This window comes from Ictidomys tridecemlineatus, chromosome 12 (assembly GCF_052094955.1).
Source record: "Ictidomys tridecemlineatus isolate mIctTri1 chromosome 12, mIctTri1.hap1, whole genome shotgun sequence".
Taxonomy (NCBI): Eukaryota; Metazoa; Chordata; class Mammalia; order Rodentia; family Sciuridae; genus Ictidomys; species Ictidomys tridecemlineatus.
Window position 1 is genome coordinate 76,179,469 of NC_135488.1, and position 19,947 is coordinate 76,199,415.

At 43.6% G+C, this 19,947-nt stretch overlaps 1 protein-coding gene and 1 long non-coding RNA gene across 8 annotated transcripts in view; one reads left to right on the plus strand and one right to left on the minus strand.

Annotated features, from left to right (window-relative positions):
- The window catches only part of Ccdc85a (coiled-coil domain containing 85A), a 176,301-nt gene extending 169,087 nt beyond the window's left edge, over positions 1-7,214 (minus strand). For 2 of the 7 annotated variants that reach the window (XM_021724282.3, XM_021724281.3), the window contains exon 1: positions 6,564-7,213. In XM_021724282.3, the coding sequence (XP_021579957.1) occupies positions 6,564-6,824 (261 nt within the window). In that variant the 5' untranslated portion in view covers positions 6,825-7,213. Of the gene's footprint in view, positions 1-6,563 lie in introns of all 7 variants that reach the window. The other 5 variants (XM_040271545.2, XM_005322029.5, XM_021724280.3 and 2 more) reach the window with 4 other exon arrangements.
- A 470-nt stretch (positions 7,215-7,684) lies between these two features.
- On the plus strand, positions 7,685-19,104 carry LOC120884901 (uncharacterized). The gene is made up of 2 exons (XR_005727316.2): positions 7,685-17,008; positions 17,130-19,104. It is a non-coding gene; the product is annotated as an uncharacterized LOC120884901 (long non-coding RNA).
- The last annotated feature ends 843 nt before the right edge of the window (positions 19,105-19,947 follow it).

The window sequence follows — 19,947 nt, forward strand, 5'->3', positions numbered from 1 at the left end:
ATCTCCCAAGCATCTGACACTTGAGCCTCAAGGACCTCTTGATACACAACACCCCTTCCCAAATTACACGTTTCAGCAAATCCCACCTCCACCTATGCTCTTCTTAAGAACCTGTAGTTATCCCTGGCATCTCCTCCCTCACCTTCTACTTCCAAGCCAAACAAGTTTTGGGACTTGATTTCCAAAATTAAGTTCATCTAGTCACTCCCGTGTTTAAAAAAAAAAAAAAAAAAAAAACTTTGAATAGCTTCTCATTGCCTTTAGGATAACAACGTGCAAGATCCTTCAATTCTCACAAGATCCCAGACTTGCTCTACTTCTCCAGCATAGATGGTGATCCATTTGTTCATTCACAAAGATGTGGTAAGCATCTATTATGTGCCAGAAACCAGCCCAAGTGGTATGGATATATGGATATATCAGTAGAGGTAGCAGATACCTTCACATCCCCCAGTTTTCATTCTGATGGAAAAGAATAGGAAACACACACACACACACACACACACACACACACACACACACACAAGCAAAGCACATAATGGCTCATAATGAAAGATTCTGGGGTAAAAACTAAAGCAGATTAAAAATTACCACTTTTCAAGAGAAGGTGTCTCTACAGGAAAGGGAAACATTTAAAGCAAAGACCTCAGTGAAATGAAAGAGCAAACATGTCAGTGAAGCTGATCCCAGGCAGAGACAAGGCAAGTACAAACGTCCCTGAAAGGAGATGACAGCAAAAGCCCAAGTCACAGAGAAGCCACTATGTAAAGCACAGAGATAAGGAAGGTCTGAGTTGTCAGGGACTGAATAGTGGTCAGACTTTGAGTTGTTGAAGAGCTGAGAGTAGAGGAATGACATATGATTCATTTTGTGAAGAACCATCATAGTTCAGTGTAAAAAAGCAACCAGCTGGGGTGGGGAGGGGAGAGCAGGGAGGGAGACAGGACAAAATGGCCACCAGACCAGCAAGGAGACTACTAGGCTGGTCCAGGCAGGAGATGATGATAGCTTGGATAGGTGGCTAGCAGGGCAGAAGGTGAGCATCACACATCACATTGAGCACTCCCAACCTACCAAAGGGAAAGGCCTTCTCCTTTTTTCACTTGCAATGCTTTCTTTCCCCAGCCTTCTACACAGCCATCAGGGTTCATTTTATGTCACACCCCCCCATAGAAGGCATTCTGAAGAAGGGCCACCCCAATATAAAGGAGGTCTACCTCTATGTTCTATATCACCCCTTAGACTTCGCCTCTGTCATACTTATTACAATACTGCCATGTATGCCTGCTAATTCAAGTCTCCACCCTCACTAGAGTCATGAGAATGGGAGCCTCATCTATTCCACTCCCCTGTGCATCCAGAATGCAGTACACTCATTGTAGGTACCCCAAACTAAGAAATTTAAAACTGCATTGTGCCATTCCCACTTGCTCTCCATTCACACATATAGTGAAAGAAGCATCAGGGTTTGGTAGAAATGATATACAGGCAGCTGTGGGACTGCTACCTAAGAGTGACCCTGTTTTTCCAAACCTGAAATCCTCTGGTCTTGCAATTTCATCATCCAATCCAGAACCTGAGGTTCTCAGAGAGGGGACTTCCTTCTTTTAAACTGAGGTTGATTCCCATACTTCCCCTGATATTGACTAGTAAATACACTTGAAAACATCTGCCTACCATATCTTTCACTTCCTGACATTAACAAGGCCTAAGATGAAAGGGAATTTTGAGGCTTGAGGAAGAAGCCTATGCAGCTTCGTTTCTAACTCCAGTTGTAACTCTTGGCAGTACCAACAACTCCATTTCCTTGTTTCCAATGCCGGCCTCTTCCTTTTGCTTCCCATGGCCCCTTTATGACTAGGAAACTTTGCCAACAGTTTCCCAGCTGGCCTTTCTGCCTTAGTTTTCCCTCCCCCACTCCAATCCAAGCACTCCTTGGCCTGCTGAACCAGACTGATCTTCAACTCCAAAAACATTTCCTGAATATTTTGCTTCTGCTGCTGACCAACCCCCAACACCTTCCCTTTGCCAAGAAGTGAATAAACTCCTCGGCCAAGCCTAAAAGGATTTTTCTGCCTTTCCACCTTTAGCTCCTTCTGTCAACTACTTTTGAACCCTGAGAATACCATGCATTCCAGCTAGAAGTATCACCTTCCTGAACTTATTTCGCCGAAGGATAGATTTCTCTGAGAAGTCTCCTCCTGCATGGAGCACCACCCATGAATAAATGAATGAAGTAACATCCCACCTGTTGTTAATGCCTGAAACACACTTGAGCATTCATTGGGCATCAGTTATCTCCTTTCTCATATAGACATCATAGCTTCTAGAAGGCAGAGGAGAAGTCTGATGTCTTTTTTTTTGGGGGGGGGGGGACATTTGCAACATATTTATTATGATACCTTGAATATAGTGGGTGTTTAATATGTGTTTAATACGTGTTCTTGGATTGATCAACCCTTTAAAAGCCCTAGGATTGAGACCAAAAAAGTCTACAGCAACCCTAATATTGTATACAACTAAAATGAGCTAATAAAAATAAAGAAATAAATAAAATTTTTTAATGGGGGGGAAAAAAAGGCTACAGCTGTAGCTACTGAAAAAGGGCTTCTTACAATTGTATTCAGTGAGCCCTGCCATGTTGGAGTCCACAATAGTAAGAGGATAAATTATCCCTTGATGCAGATGCTTTAGAGAAAATCAGAAGCTGTGGCTATTCAGAGAAAATAATACTAAACAAAATTAATCTTTCTAAGCTTCAAAAAATTGTTCACCATTTAGTTTAATCCTGGCATTTGATAGAAAGTTCAAGTCATGTTCTTCTTCATCTGAATGAATCTACGTCTGAAAACACTTCCTTTTGACTATTCCCACAGCTACTCCTGATTTCTCTAGAACGGGGATGCAAACTGGAATTCCAAAGGCTTCTCAGTTAATGTCCTCTCTAATTAATGTCCTCTCCAAAGAACCTAAAACAGGCCTTTCTCAGTATTCCAGGAAGGTGGATGGGAGCAGGTATAGGCCCATTTACTTTCCTTTATCACAGTTCCTTCCATTATTAATTTTCTCAGAAATATTATTTAGTTACTAATTTGGGGATATTTCCTTCACCCTCTGATGCCCAGCTAAGCAACCAGCTTGATAATAACCTTATGAGCTGGTTCTTCAAATCTTCCTCATTAAGACTTGGAATTTCAAGTTATAGTAGATGGGGTAGAGAGAGATGATGGGAGGGGAGGGGAGGGGAGGGAGGATAGGAAGGGGCTAGGAAGGGCAGCAGAATACAACAGATACTAGTATGACAGTATGTATAAACGTGATTGTATAACCAATGTGATCCTGCAATCTGTACACATAGGAAAAAATAAAAATTCATACCCCATTTGAATCAAATGTATAATATATGATATGTCAAGATCATTGTAATGTTTTGAGCAACTAATAAAAAGAAAAAGACTTGGAATTTCTTTTTCCAAACCCTAAGTGTTCTTCTGACATCACCATAGTCCAATAGATGTTATCCCAGTGACTAAAATGGACTTTTAAACCTTGAAGTCCATCTCCTAGAATACCACCCAAACTTTCAATCTTCTGCCTGCGGACTATGAAGAACTACATCTATGATTAAAGAAATGTTCTAATTTGTTCTTTCTTCTTACTGCAGGATTAGGGGAAGGGTTAGATTGTTAGGGAGCAAGTAGGAAAATTAATAAAATTCAGACAACAAATCGACAGAGATTCAGTTGCCCCAGAATCATCCCCCCAACCAGGATTCTGGGCCAGAGTAACCTGAAGGTTGGTATATGCTCAATAGTCCAAAGAAATGTTTCTCAGGAATCCAGCACCCTAATCTCCTTTCTCCATTCCTTTTGAGTTCACACATTCTAATCAAAGAATGTCAACTACCCAAGGAAGAAGAAAGTAGTTCTGTTTCCAACATTTTAATCTGTGTCACTTTGAGAAAGCTAACTAGGCTCACTGAGCTTCTGCATCTGGGTATCACTTACTCTTCACAAAACTTAGTATGGAATCAAAATCCCTATTGAGCAGATGAGAAAAAGACTCAGAGAGGTTAACAGTTTGCCCATGCTGACCAAATCATACAGCTGCAGTCCTATGTACTAGCCTTAAAAATATTTAGATATTATGTCAATGTCAGTTCACAGAAAGGGGCACAGCAAAGAAAAGAGTTGTGACCTTCATTATCCTACCTTTACATCTCTCAATGCAGAGTATCCCAACCATCAGAGGCCCAAATATAAAATCTCTTTTTCTTATGGTTAAGACAAAATAAATAAATATACCTACCATTAATTCAGTCAATCATGTTTCTGATTGCTGCTGTGTCTAAGGAAGCTCTGAGGCCAAATGCTGAAGAGAAGGGAGAATATTTATCTCTCAGCAGAGCCTTAACCCCATGGCACCCTCAGGCCATCTCCTGAATTTGCCCAGGGCTGACATCAAAAGAGTATACTCTGCCACAGAAAGTAACCACCTCCATCATTTCTGAACTTGATAGAGATAGGCTAGGGAGTCTTTTAATGCTAGGTCATGAATCTAGGCCACAGGGAAACTTTCTTACCTGGTTGCCACTGCTGTTAACTGGCCAAACAGCTGTTTCTCTACATGAGGCTCCTGGAGTAAAGAACAGGCAGCCCACCACCCAGACCACCCCCTCCCCACTCACATCTAGACCCTCATACACAGTCAAGCCCACACAACCTAAAAGAATGTTGAAGAATTTCTTAAGCTATTATGTTGATTCTTCATAGCATTAAATATTCAGGAAATTAATTGATTAACTAATTTAAAACTTTCCCAAGCCACATCATGGTTCAAACCTTGGAAGATTAAATTGGAGGGAGAATTAACACCACTGTCTAGCTTTGCCTAAGAAACCCAGACCTGGAAATTAATGACTGTACATGTATATGTCCTCTCCTGATGACTCTAACCACCATATTTTGCAGTCAAGTCCAGTATTAAACCTTTCCCTGTGTGATCATAACTTACTGTCACAACACCATAGGAAATGATTCTTATCATTTGCATTTTATTGATGAATAAAATAAAGATCTGACAAATTAATTAGCCAAGCTCACCTTTCTGGCAGATGCTGACTCTAGATTCAAATCCACCTCTGATATTCCTTCTCACTATTTTAGCCTACTTCTATTCCCCAAAGTGCCTGGTTCTTAATAAATACTCCATTAGTAATGAATTAAAATAAAGAAGAGAGCAAGCCTTGGGATTTCTCTAACCATGGAATCTTCCTTATTACACCCTCTCTAGGGACTATATGACAGTGGGTTTGGGTCTGTGGGAAGGGCCATTTTCACCCACACTGACTTTAGCACACAGGTGAGTCTTGTGCACCCGCCCCTCCCACCCCTCTTTGCCCCAAAATCCCAGGGCATGAGGCAATTAACCGAACAGAGTCCACTGCCTGAGAAGTGGGGTGGAAGTGGAAAGGGACAAGAACAGCTTGTGCCTGCGGGAATCTGCTCCCTGAGGTCTCTACAGTGATTTCGTTTGTGTCTGGCTTCCTATAAACAAAAGCAGAACAATGAGAGGAAGGAATACCAGGAGGCACCAGGCAAGCCTTGAGGAGAGGAAGTTTGCAGTGCATGCCGGCAGGGCGGTTCCCGGTCACCCTGCCACCAGGTCTGCTACAGCCTTGTGGGCATGCTGCCGGCACACACAGAGATTTCCAAGGAGAAAAGTTAGGTTAGTGGGGCTTGGGGATTCCCCCCTCCTTTTGCTAAGGGCAGAAAGATGACGGGCTCAAAAAGAAAGCATTACTGCCCGACACTTGGGTACCCTTTCAAAACCTTGACCCCTCCATATTGAGTCCTTTGCTCCCTCCCTCTCCTTTACACGCTGGATAAAATTTAAATCAAACTAGGGATGAACTCGGGAGGGGAGTAAGGCAACTTCAGGTGACGTTAGCCGAAGTGAAGGTGAGAGCACAAAAGCTAGGAGTCTACTTGAAGGCAGAACTTAAGATCCTCTGCACCCGGTAACACACATGCAGTCTCCAAGGGTGGCGCCCGCGTCTCCTCTCTGGACACCCCCACCCCCCACTCCTTCTCTTGGCAGTGGTGCCCTTTCATCGCCCTCTGCTCAACAGAGAGCTGGTGGCGCCAGGGCAGCCATATCCCTGACCCCCGAAGTCTTAGCTGCCCTGATCTTTCTCCTTTGCTCTCCTTTCCCCCTGATTGGCTATAACCCGGCTCCCCAAAGTACCGACTTTACAGGGTCCTTTGGAAATTAAAGGTTTTGCGTGCCCATCAGGTCCCCACCCCGCCCCGATTTTCAGCATTCGAGGCGCCATCTCCACTGGCTTCGAAGGACCCTAGAGAGCTCCACGCTGGCGCGCCCCAAATGGAGAAAACGAGGCAAGCAAAAGCCTCCAAAGTTTGAAAAACTTTCCTAAGGGCTGAGGATGAGGGTGAAGGGTGCTGACTGGGAGAAAGGGGAGAATCGCCTGTTGAAGGAGCGAGGGAAAGTTTGCCTCCCCCCCCCCCCAGTGCAACCCGCTCCCCGTTTGACCCTGCGCTCACCTTGAGCCCGCGGATTTCTCCGAGATGCAGCTGCAGGCGACGGTTCACCTCACGGATGAGGTTGCTGTGGTCCAGCATCGCGCTCACCTTCTCTGCCTCGGCGCGCCGCAAGCTGCGGATCAGCTCCTCCTTGCTCCACTGCAGCAGCTCTTCGTCTGATACTTTGGACAGATCCTCCACCGCGGCGGCGGGGGACGAACCAGCCGGGGCTGGGGGACAACTTTCTGTCGCCGCCCCTGTGCCTCCAGCAGCCTTCGACATGGTCTGGCGCGGTGGCAGGTGCGAGTAGGTGGAAGAGGCAAAGCGACTCGCGAAGACGCGGGCGAAGCGGGGCCGCCTCCGCCCACACGCCTGTGCGCTCTGGAGAGTCAGCGGCACCGCCCGGGGACCGCTGCGTTGGGGCGGCGGTGGTCGCGCTGGGCGTCCATCCTACCTTGCCATCCCCTTGCGCGCACCCGCGATGCCCCAGGGCTGGGCAGTCAACTGCGGGTTGGTGCTTTGGCCGGTTTCAACTCCGCGCAAGTCCATGGTGAGCGACGTCAGGGAGCCGGCTCCCACGCGGGAAAACCTTGCGTACCGGCGGGGGCATCCAGGGGGCTGCGCCCTCGAATTCCCTGCCCTCTCCTCCGCCCTACACCTCTCTCTCTCTCTCTCTCTCTCTCTCTCTCTCTCACACACACACACACACACACACACTCACACGCACTTGCCTCCCCCTTTCCCGGCTGCAGCCCCTGGGGTCCTCTTCTTTCCTAGCTGTGCAGGGTGCGCGGGGCTCCGCGGCGCCTCCCGGACTGCTCTAGCACGCCGTCGCCGCTGCCCGAAGGCTCGGCGCGGCTGGCCGGCTGTGCTCCTCCTGCTGCCTGCGCTGCGCCTGCCGATGCTCCAAGGCTGCTCCGGGAAGCCTTGCAAAGCAGAGCTGAGATGGGGAGGGTGGGGGGCCGGCAGGAGGAGGAGCCTAGAGCCGGGGACCTTCGCAGCCCGCAGCAGCTCTCCCGCGGGCCAGAAGCTACTGCCGCCCGACTGTCACCCAGGTCCCAGAGAAGCGCTCCTCGCTATCCCACCCGGGAAGGCTGGGGGCGCGCCTCCTGGAGCGCTGGGGTGCGGGTGGGGTTGATATAAAAGAGCAGGTGCGGAGCTGTGGTCGCCTGGGCTTTGAGAGGCTCGCGCGCGCCACCCTGTGACCAAAGGCGCTCCCTCCTCAGCCCCCAGCAGGACAGGCTTGTCACCAGGCAGGGAAACAGCTGCCAATCAAAGGAGAGCTGCTTGGTATTTGAAGGGACTGGGGATCAGGAAAAATGGGGTAGCAGGACCTGAGGAATAACCGACCATGTGCACTTTGGAGAACAGGAGAAAAAGTAAGAAAAAAAAAAGGAGGGAGAGGTAAGAAAACCCTAATGCTCTGGAAAGGGGAAAAAGAGGCTTCCAGGTACTGCTCTTTAGGGACCACTCACCCCCAGGCCTTTGTCTTTTCTAAAATCCACTACTTTGTGAAGAGGCTTCAGGGGAAAGTACTGGATCTTTTAAATTTTTACTTGAAAAACATCAAAGCCTTTAGGAGACAATAAAATACCTTTATCCTATGCCTCCTGAAGCCTGGATTTTAAGGTCAGCAGTCACCTGCCCTCAGAGCAAAAGCAAGGTCCCCTTAGGCAATCTGAAATGCCAGCCAAGGAGATTTCCGTTTTCTTCTGCTGCAGGGTTAACGAGGACGGCTTTTTAAAAGGAAACTCTGCATCTCTGGGTTCTGTCTTTGGATTACTCAATGGCACAGTAGGCTGAAACCAACTTTGAGCTGAAAATATGATTTTTGCCTAAAGAAGCAGATGCAGTTGGCTCTGAGAATGTCATTTCTGGGATGGAGATAGGGTCAGAAAACTGTAGGGGTCTGTCTTTCTCTCCAACCTCGCCCCACACACCTTTCATGCACATGTGGACACACACACACACACACACACACACACACACACACACACAGAGAGAGAGAGAGTTTCAGTTAACCTGCGTGCAGAGGGAACCATCTCTATGTGGTAGGTTGAGGATCTAAATCAGAGTTCTTCCACAGGCTGGTTAATGTCCATATGTCCATCCCCGATAAAGCTGCTACCTGTTAAAGGTGATCAGTTGGGGGCTGAGACCTGAGACCTGGCTTTCTGGAGAACAAGGAAAGGTGATATTTGCTGCCCTCTCACCTTCACATTTCCCTCAGCTTGACTAGACACAGATCTCTTCCTAACTATAGGCTCTTGACCTCCTTTTTCTCAGAGCATTTACTTTAGTGGACTTTTAATTATAAATCCTCTCTCTGACCTATTGCAATCTAACTCTTTTCCCCACTTCTTGTTGGTTTTGGTTTTACAACCCCCTAACATCCTTCTCAATGATGTCAAGACAAGCATTGGAAGGCACTTATCATGACAGATCCTGTCTCCCAGGGTCTGTGGAGGGCAGGAGCCTAATTGCAACAAGCTCTGGTTGGCAATTGCAGGTGACCTCCTCACATTGACCAACCTCCCACCCCAATGTTCTCTGGTGCTTTTCCACTAGCTCACCTTAGTGCTTAACAACTCCTACCCTTTTGTCTCAGTAGAGTTTATTCAGTCTGTCTTTCAGTCCTCTTGAATAAAGTCTTCCTTGCCTGTTTAACCATGTCTGATGCAATCTTTCTTTGACACTTCCCTTTCTCTCATGCCCACAGAAGGTTCTCCTCACATAGTTTCCAACACTAGTTTTGGCACAAGAAGGGAAATTCAAGTCAGAAAAATATGAGTCCTGTCTCTGTTAACTTGTTAGTTTTTGCCCATGAACAAATCATCCAACCTTGCTGGGCTTCAGGCTGCTAATGAGATGAAATCTGTGAAGTTCTTTATGGAGATAACTCTACAGAAATGCAACCTTATTGTTGCTCATGTTATAGCTGGGCAGTCCTCTGTTTGGAAATGGGAACCATCACTTATATTTATTCCTCCATCCTCCATTTGTTCTTCAGGAGTCCTATTCTAAATTGAAACAGCCAGGGCTATTATGGTTTAGATATGGGGTGTTCCCCAAAAGCTCCTGTGAAAGATAAGGCAAGAATGTTCAAAGGTGAAACAATTAGATTCTGAAAGCTTTGACCTAATCAGTGGATTAACAAGTGTCCATTAACTGGGTAGTAACTGTAGGCAGGTAGGGTATGGCTGGAGGAAGTTGATCACTAGAGTGTCTTTGGGTTTTATATTTTACCCTGGGGAGCAGAACTAGTTCTCTCTCTCTCTCTCTCTCTCTCTCTCTCTCTCTCTCTCTCTCTCTCTCTCTCTCTCTCTCCTTCCTGACTACCATGTCCTGAGCTGCTTTCCTCTTTCATGCCTTTCCTCCATGATTCTCTGCCTCATATTGGGTACAGAGCAATAGAGTTGGCCAACCAAGACACTGTTCTTGTCAGGTCTTTTGATCACACAGACAAAAAGCTGACTAAAACAAGTGCTTTCTCTGCTAACTCCTTCAAATCACTTAACATCTAAGAAGACATTAGAAGGCAAATAGATGGCTTGAAGGAAAATTTGAACTTGTGTTGGGAGGATAAGGAAGAAGAAAACCAAAGAAAAACTTCTCCACAAATTTCCAAACACTTTTGAGGTAGAGTATCTTAGTGAAGTTTTAATGTTTCTAATTTTGTCATTGATTAGGGACTATTATTTAATGAATACTATTGCTTTAAGTTTCTAAGGCACTATGTGGTATCAGGGTATAGAAACTCAAAGCAGTCACCTAAAGGAGGTCTGGGTTTTCACTCATATGCTGGTATTTTAAAGATTGGCAGTTGAGGGCTAGCATGGGGTCATTCAGAATGTCATCAAAGGTAGAATCCTTCTCTCTGCTCAGCCATCTTTGGCCTAGTTACCTTGAAATGACTGCTAGAGCTCCAGCAAGCCATCTTTATTTAAGACAGGAAGATGGAAGCACGTAAACAAAGGGCACATTACCCTTTTAAAAGTCCTGGTAGTATGACCCATTGAAACGCATTCATATCCATTTATATCCTGACAACCAGAGCTTGTCAAGAATCTATGACTATTTTATTAATTTGGACATATTAATATCATAAGTAAAATCAGAGAAGAAAATAATACTAGGTAGGCAACAACTGTTACTAATGCCAACCTGGACTCTCCAAGTTAAATGGAGGTATCTGAAAAACAGTCGTAAGTCAGCCTAGGTCATTATTCCTAATAGTTTTATCACATATAGTGTTTTAAATCAACCCAACTTTATCCTACCTCACTATTGCCCAGTCCAGGTTTTCATGAGATTTTATGTGATCTTCTTCGCTGGTCCTTTCAACTCCAGCATCACCTTTCTCAGCTCTGCTTTCCTTATGACTGCCCAAGTGAACTATCTGAAAAAGTCAAGTCTACCTGCCTCATCCCCAAGATAGACTAAATTATCACTCATGATCCTTCACAACCTCCCTCTATTGTACCACCACTCTCCACCTGACTTTGTGGCACCTCCCACTCAAGGAGGAGAGTTGACCTTGCTTCCTCCCATGGTATGGTGCTAGGCCATGTGACCTGCTTTAGCAATGGAATGTGGCTGCCTATGGTTATTAGGATATTAAGTGATGCTGGAGTCATACATAACTTCCTGGCCAGATTTGGTCTTTAGGATATGAATAGATATGAATGAGATTCACTGGGTCATATTACCAGGACTTCTAAAAGAGGAATGTGCCCTTTTTTCATGTGTTTCTACCTTCTTCCTGTATCAAATGAAGATGGGTGGCTGGAGCTCCAGCAGTCATTTTATGATGGTATGACTATTCTCTGAAGTCTCAAGAGGCATTTGTCTGTCCACTCACCCACCTGTACTTTCACACTTCAATGAGAGAAGAGCTAATGTTGGGTAGTTGCTCTTCCTTTGGTCTGGGACCCAGACTCAGCCACATCTTCTGCTAACCTGAGAACTGCAGCCTGGATCAGAGCCATGCCTACAGACTCACAGGTCTGTGTGCAAGAATATATGATTACTGTTTATTACTACTTGTTGGGGAGGTTCATTTTGTGGCATTATTAATGTGGTAGTTAGCAGATACAACCCCTGCCTAAGGGTTGTCATCTTCTGCTGTCATCTCAGCACCTCTCCTTAGAGTGAAGCCACATTTCTTAGCAGAGCACATGAGATGGGCATGTGCCTTTTCCTGCTTCTCTAGCTCCACCTCCCACCTCATGCCTTGTCTCATCTTTCATATTTTTCCAGTTTTCATATTCTCCACTGATGGGATTCTCTCATGTATGGAAAGCCTTCCCTGCCTTTTTCTTGAACAACTCCCATTGGACTTCTCCACTGTCAGTACCTCATTCAGATCCCTAGCACTGGCCCATCCTTATCTCCACTCCCACAATCTCCAGCCCACACCTCTAGCCGAGAACCTAAACAATTAAATTGCATATGGTCTCCAACTTAACAATAATTGGATTTGCAAGTTTTCAAGTTTGTGACAAAGCAAAAGCAATAGAAATTTAGTGGAAATCATACTTTGATTTTTTTTTTTTTGTACCAGGGATTGAACCCAAAGGGATTTAACCACCAAGCCACATCCTCAGCTCTTTTTTTATCTTACATTAGAGACAGGGTCTCACTGAGTTGCTTAGGGCCTCACTAAATTGCTGAGGCTAGGTTTGAACTCACAATCCTCCTGCCTCAACCTCCCAAGTCGCTGGGATTACAAGCATGTGCCACCACGCCTGGCTGTACTTTGAATTTTGATCTTTTCCTGAGCTAGTGATATGCAGTGGGACACTATGAGAGCCAAAGCATCCAGTCAGCACAGTTACAGAGAGAATCCACTGAAGCACTGCAGGGAACTATGTGGCTAATTTCTGATATTCAGCACTTTAATTGTATCAAATGTATTTTTTTTACTTACTTCTTTTTAACTTACGGTGGGTTTGTTGAGGTGTAACCTCATCATAAGTTGAGAAGCACCCATATAGAAAATTATATGCTGAGGCTCAGACTAATCCTGTCCAACAAAAGAGTTTCATTCCAGCTCTGACTTAATAGTCTCTCTCTCTCTGTTTTCTCTACACCATACAGATTTTTGTCAAGCCCTACAGAACTCCGTGGTGCAACTGGGGACACTTTTGAGGACACCACTTTTATTGCAACCCCTGATGGCCCACTTTTCATCATTGAATAGGACTTAAGAGTATAATTTTTTGACTAACCTAGCGTCTATCTTATCTTACTTTCATATTTCCCCTCCCCATTTCTTCTTTTTTTTTAATTTGTCCTCTATGTATCTTCATATGCTCTCTCTGATTTGATTTGACTTGAATTTGATATATTCATTGATTTATTTATTTTTATTTCATAAAGGAATGAAGGAAAAGGCAAAGGAGAAGGGAGTTCTTCTCTTCTTCAAAGAAACATGATGCTTTTTGTCTCTCTCACTTTGATGTCTGCTATGTTTTGGATGTAAGTGCCCCTCTCCAAAATTCATATTTTGGAACTTTCATCCCAAAATGTCAGTAGTAAAAGATGAGGCTTTGGAAAGTCACTGGGCTGTGAGGGCTCCACCCTCCTGGATGGGTTAGCTCTTATAAAAGGGCTGCAGGGAACAGGTTCATCCCTTCCTTCTCTTCTGCCATGTGTTGGACCTTCTTTGCTCCTCTCACCCCTCCACCAAGTGAGAATGCAGCAAAAGTGCCATTTATGAAGCAGAGACCGAGCCTTCACCAAACATCAAATTCTAGCCTTTTATATATATATATATAAAACTTTTGGAGGGCAAGGATCTGTCTTAGTCAATAGTGAACCCTCTGCTACATCTGGCATGTAAAGTGCTTGTTGTAGAAGCTCAGTTAATGTTGTTCAAATATATCTGAAGCCCCATACCTGGGGTGCTATATTCTGATGTGCATGCAGGAAAAGTACAAAAGGAAGTGGCTTCCTGAAGAGGTCTTCATATGGGAAAGCCACCCTAACCCTAACCCTAATCCTGATCACCTGAAATATTTTGGAGAAGCCATATCCCCAGGATAGAGGAAAGGAAAAAAAGTGCTAAAAGCGTAGACTGCCTAACAAAACTAACCCGCAAGGTGAACTCTCAGCAGAACTGGCCAATTCCCGTGTCTCTCTGTGCAAACCTGCCCCATAGGATCTGGAAGATTCCAGTCCCTTTGTTAAGATTCCTGAAATAGACATGATAAAGAGCTTTCTACATGAAAACACCTCTTCACAATTTTTTCAATAGATTGATTTTCTAACACAGAAATCAGTTTCCCTGAGAGTATGCAAGTTTGATTAGGAAGTTCGCTCTTAGGCAGGTCAGGAAGTCTGCTCTGGACTACTCCTCAAGACCCTGGACCCTGACAGCATTGGTGTCACCTGGGAATCTCTTCAAGTGCCCCAATATAATCAAAAGTTATAAATGGGGGGGAGGGGGAACAGGACAAATTCAGGATCACTGTGATTCAGGAAAGAAACTTCCAGGGTGCCACAGCCACACTGTGACTGACTGTACAAGACCTCTCATTGCTGAGGCACATGATATTGAATCATCTATGTGGCAAATGTTCCATTTCACAGAAAAGGGATCCAAAGCTCAGGCCAGACTCCTGCAGTTAATCGACATGTGTAGAGTGGCTTCCAAAAGATCACCTTCACCAGAGGAAGCAGGAATGGTTTGAGATCTAGGAGGGTGGCTGTTGCGCCCCTGACTTTCCACAGCAGTCTCCAAGGAGCAGCATATGAGATCTTTAATGGGATGTTCAATGGAATCCAGGATTTGGGCATTAGCAGCACAGCAAGTAAAAAATGAAAACAATCTCTGAAGGGAGCAGAAAGGGAATCCTAATGCTTTAGCCATAAGGGAAAGGAGTCCAAATTGCAAACTAATTTGCCAGGAAGGAAATCATAACTTGTCTCCTATTTCTCTGGTAGCATCTGCAGAAGTTCCTAGATCAATCACACTCTTTACCACTCAGGGATATTGGCATATGTTGCTTCCCACGTAAGAACACTATGCTGCTTGCTGGCCGAATCATCCACCATCAAGCCTCAGGTTGCTAGCACTGCTGAGAGTCACCATGGCTGACCAGAGCCTCCTTTGTCTTTGAGTTCATCATTTTTTTTCCCTTTATAACATATATCATTGGCAGTTATTCTTCATCTTGCTGTTACAGTTTCCACTTTAAGGTAAGTTCTTCTATGAAGGGGAGGAGCTTTCTGTGTTGTGCTTGACCTTGGAGGTCTTTAGTAACCTGTACCAAATAAATGAATGACATGTGTTTAACATCTGCTGATCCGCACAGCAAGCCCCTAACCAAGCTGTGCTTTATAACAATTCAAATTCTCTCCAGGAACATTGATTCTATCAGTCAGAAATAAACCCTTGTAAATGTGTATTTGAAGGCTGCTTCTGATGCAGTCAGTAGAACAGTATGTGGGATCCTTGTGCCTGCCTCCCTCTCATGATTTCTACTTGTTCTTTTGCAGTGAGAGTCATGGCAACAGCCTCTTTTACACACTCCACTCGTTTCTGGGTCTTGGGATGTCTAATAGTATCCTAAGAATCCTATTTGCATTTTACCATTTACCTACCCATCAGAGGCCATGAATAAGACTGGAGAGGTAATGTTACCTCCTCAACACAATCAGTTGACACTTCCAAGCAAAAAGGAGAGACCAAAGCCACCAAAATCTTTGGAAGGATATTCAGGACAGTTAAGGGATTCTGCATTCTAGAAAACTTAATCTAAGTTTGTTAGCAATGAAAAGCAATGCACATATCGGGGCTTAAAAAAGAAATATAATTCTCTGAGAAGCTAGACCCCCCAGACTGGCCAAATGATCTCTAAGCAGGCTTGATTGAGGAGAAACCAGCCTTAAATGCTCTTTTGGCAATAATAGATAAGGAGTGAAACTAGAAATGACAGAAAGAGGGAGGGAATAAGAGGTCCCAGCCACGCAGAAATGGTGTCAAAAGAAAGAACAGGAAAAGAATAGAGTTCCTGAGAGGTGAATTTCACTCTGGGCCTTTACTAGTTATCCTACGATCAGTGAACCAGCAACATCTGCATCCCAAAAAAAACCTGTTAGAAATCCAAATTCTCCATCCCTACCCCAGAACTACTAAATCTACTTTTGGACAATATCTGCAGGTGACTTAAAAGGACATGGTTTACAAGTTTGAGAAGCACTATCATAAACTAATGGCAAGTAGAGGCTTAATGAACTAGAAGAAATTGCTTAGAATTTAGGGAATTCTTTGACTTAAAGGAAATCCCGCTGTGGACTTAGTCCAACCTCCATCATATTGAAGAGTAGTGAAAATAAGTAGGAAAATAAGACTCACCCCACTTTTGCTACTGGTTGTCTCATCTCTCCAAGGAGGGTGTCAACTCATTGGGGCCAAAAATGTTCATTTACCTTCTTCCTGTTCCTCACAGGGTACAATCTTGGGACCTGTAATTGGATTTCTGCTAACCAGTGACCAGCCAAATGAAGATCATTCTGGAAAGCTGACTGAGATCAGCTTCTACCATTTCCTCTTACGCATTCCTTGCTTTTAACTTTAGCCAGTGCTCCCAGGATGATATGTGAAGATCACAAGTATTAAGAAAAGGGTTCAGGAATCCATTTCTAATGTTCATAAATATAATGTGCCATTGCTCCAAGGTGGTATTTCCAGAGCTGGAAGTGTAGCTGACTATATTGTTCTAATCTGCACTAAATGCCCCAGAGGGAAGGTTACATAAAAGTGCAAGAACTCATGAAACCAATTTGGGTAGAAGTCAAAAACCAAAGCAAAACATTGGTTCTCTGGCTCATTGATTTCCATCTTCTCCCTAGGGTACAAAGAATTCTCAACTGTATCATAAAGATACTGCTTCTCTTTTGGTGGATGAACACCAATAATAATTCTTATTTTAGGAGCAATATGTCAGGTATTGCAAACATGACCTCTCAGTTAGCCTCTATTGCAAGGATCTTTGTGATATCACACTGCCCTGAGCAAATGCCGGTTTGAGTTCTTTTTTCAGAAAACTGCTGAACAAAGAGATATATGCGTCTGTATCCATAGATATATGTGTATATCATCTTTACAGCAAATAGAATAGAAGAAGCCTTGGACAGCAAGAATAGAAAATGAGTTTAAAATATATAATTATATGCCCATTTTCTTGGGGAAAAAATTGAATCTACACCAGCCTGATTTCTAGTGTTTGTTCTTTAAGAAAAATATCCCCCTAAACACACCATTCTATTTTTCCTAAGAAATGAACTGTTTAGAAAGAGCACTATAATGATCTAAAAATTCTTCTGGGCCCCATTGGCGTAGGTGGAAAGCTCCCAGGAGTCTGGACTGCAGCTCAACCAGGGAAGAGAGTTGACCTCTAACCACCAGGCCATGGTCACCCTGTAGCCTCTACAGCTATTTCCACACCTTTAAAATGATAGTAAGTATCAGGTTTATTTCTGTCATAACAGTCAAAGGAACATGTTTTGAAAAGTATAAATTGTGACACCGAAGTACAAAAGTTAGAGTATCTCTATTTTGTTATATCTTTCTCCTAACAGAAAAGGTATTATAAAGATTCACCACTCATCTAGCAGAGGAACTACAGCTTTCAATTGCTTCTGTCCCTCTAGAATTGCACGAATGACCCATATTACATAACTTGTGAAGAAAACAGGAATTTCAAATCAGCCAATCTCTAAGTCACATGGTAATGAAGGGGGCCATAAGTTCTCAAGGTATATTCCTACCTCTCCAGTTCTCAAGATATATTCCCACCTCTCCAGTCACTGCCAGACCCTTGAATAATCCAGAGGGAAACTATGTATGAATTAGCAAAAAAAAAAAAAAAGTCATCCTTCCTGGGGTGGGGTTTCAAATACTATATTAGTCTGGGTTCTCCTGAACAAAGGCAGTAAGACAGATGGACAGATAGATGGATGCATGAACAAATGCGCACACACACACACATATATTTGTTAGAAGGAGTTGACTCATGCAGTCACAGAAGCTAAGACCCAAGAACTGTAGCTGGTAAGCTGGAGACCCAGGAGAGCGAATGGTACAGCTCTAGTCAGAATATGAAGGCCTAATAACCAAGAGAGTCAAAGGTGACAGTTGCAGTCCAAGTCCAAGTATGAAAGCAGAGGACCAATGTCCTAGTCAGAAGACACTGAATTCTCCCTCAGTCCACCTTGGTGTTTTTGTCAGGCCCTCAATGGATTGGATGAAACCCACTCACTATAGGGAGAACAATCTGCTCTACTTAGTCAATCATTCAAATGCCAATCTCATCCAGAACACTCTCACAGAAATACCCTGGATAATGTTTGGACGTGCGATGGCCCATGCAAATTAACACACAAAATTAATCATCACACATGTGTGTATGGTGGAACCACAAGCTGCACTCCAGCCCCTGTCTGTCCCAAAGCGAGGCACCCTGGTGGAGACTTCAATCTACACAATCATACAGAGATCCTGCCTGCTACTTACATTTGATCTTCTCTAAGAAATGGCCCCTATTCTTTAGAATGGGCACCCTTAGAGTTCTGCCTTTGTGGCCCACTCCACCCATTATACTCTCCCTGAATCCTATCAAAGCTTCTGGACTGATAATGTCTTTGGCTCCATATAATGCCTCAACACAGTGTATTGCACTTCACAAGTTGATAGAATGCAGCTACCTGTAAATTTACAAGCTGATAGAATGCAGTTACCTTTAAATATTATACCTGAAGATTCCCCAGAAAAGCATCTGAGTTAAGTGACATACGTAGGTATGGAACCCTTCCTTTTAGTGGAAAAAGCACAGATCTCCTTGGACTGCTAGGCCTGTGCAAAACAGTCAATGCACACTGAGTATTAAAAAAGAGGACAGAGAAAAGGAAAAAAATAAAAACAACAGGAAGAACACAAGAAAAAGGAAAAGAAGAAGAAGGAGTAGTCATCATCCACAAGACAAGAAATGATGTAAACATTAGGGAAAATAAACAGAAATAACAAATGACTAAGCATTCAATGAGTACTGAGTCCCAGAAATGACACTTGTGCAGAACTGTAACATAAGGAATGAATCACTGTTTACCACCCATGGACAGGGTGCTGTCAAGTTCAACATGTGTGCAGCAATTAGGAGCGGAACATGCAGAGCCTGCAGAACAGTGATGTAGAGCTGGCATCTGAAAACAAACAAACCTTATTCTTATCATTTCTCCAAAAAGGGAGGGGGTACCCCCAATTCCAATTTACAACATACAAATGTTTCACAAAGAAAAGGTTTGAAGTAAATGGAAGTTCCAAGTGGTAAGAAAAAAATGGTTCAGATATTGTGGGCTAAGAAATGTAAACAATGCAACTAGGGAAAGCTAGAGAACAGAGTTCTAACTATGGTAACAGGTTTAGAAACCAAACATGACTCTATAGGAGAAGTGGAAATTTTTATACTTAAAGAGTAAGCATGAATATGGGGGGCGTGTGATCAAAGTATGTTATATGCATGTATGAATATGACACAATAAAACCCTTTGTTCTGCATATTAATTTGAACTTTTTATTAAAAATTTTAATTTAAAAAATATACACGTAGGGCTAGAGTTGTGGCTCAGTGGTAGAGCATCTGAGGCACTGGGTTCAATTCTCAGCACTGCGTATAAATAAATGAATAAAATAAAACTAATGAATTAAAATAAAACTAAATGAAAAAAATAAAACTAAAAAATATATTTTAAAAAATATACATATTTTTTTCAATGCTTATCTCTAACATCTGAAAACCTGGAAATGAATCCAAGATGCAAGAAGGCAGAGGAGTTTTGAGGTTGATGATTGTAGGTCATTTTTCACACAAAGAGTGGGAAATTCTGGCCTTTTGATTACCTATGGGATAGGACAGCTTTTGTGTATATTTGCTGATAAATCATCAGCTAATTTTAAAAGAAACGCAGCTTCAACACAGTGATTGGGAAATTCAGTTCTAGGCCAGTCTGTCTAACAGAAATCATGGACTAGACTCCCAAATGTCATTCATATTTGATTCTCCCCTTGAAGAAACTGGACCTCAGTCTCCAAATAAGTTGTTTCATTAATCTGGTCATTATTACCAGTCCACGTGAGGTTGCCAGCATAACCTAGTCTGATGCCCTTCACAACACATACGTATCCAATGGGCATCTCCAATCTAAACTCTCCAAACCCAAGCTCCAAACTTGTTCTCCCTATGCTATTCCGCATCTCAGGAAACAGCAACTCCATTTTCCAGTTGCACAGACCATACATCATGGAGTCATTCTCTACCTCTTGTCTCATATCCCTCATCTAGTCCCCTGTAATTCTAGTGGTTCTACCTTCAAAATATGTCCATAATCTTACAGCTTCACA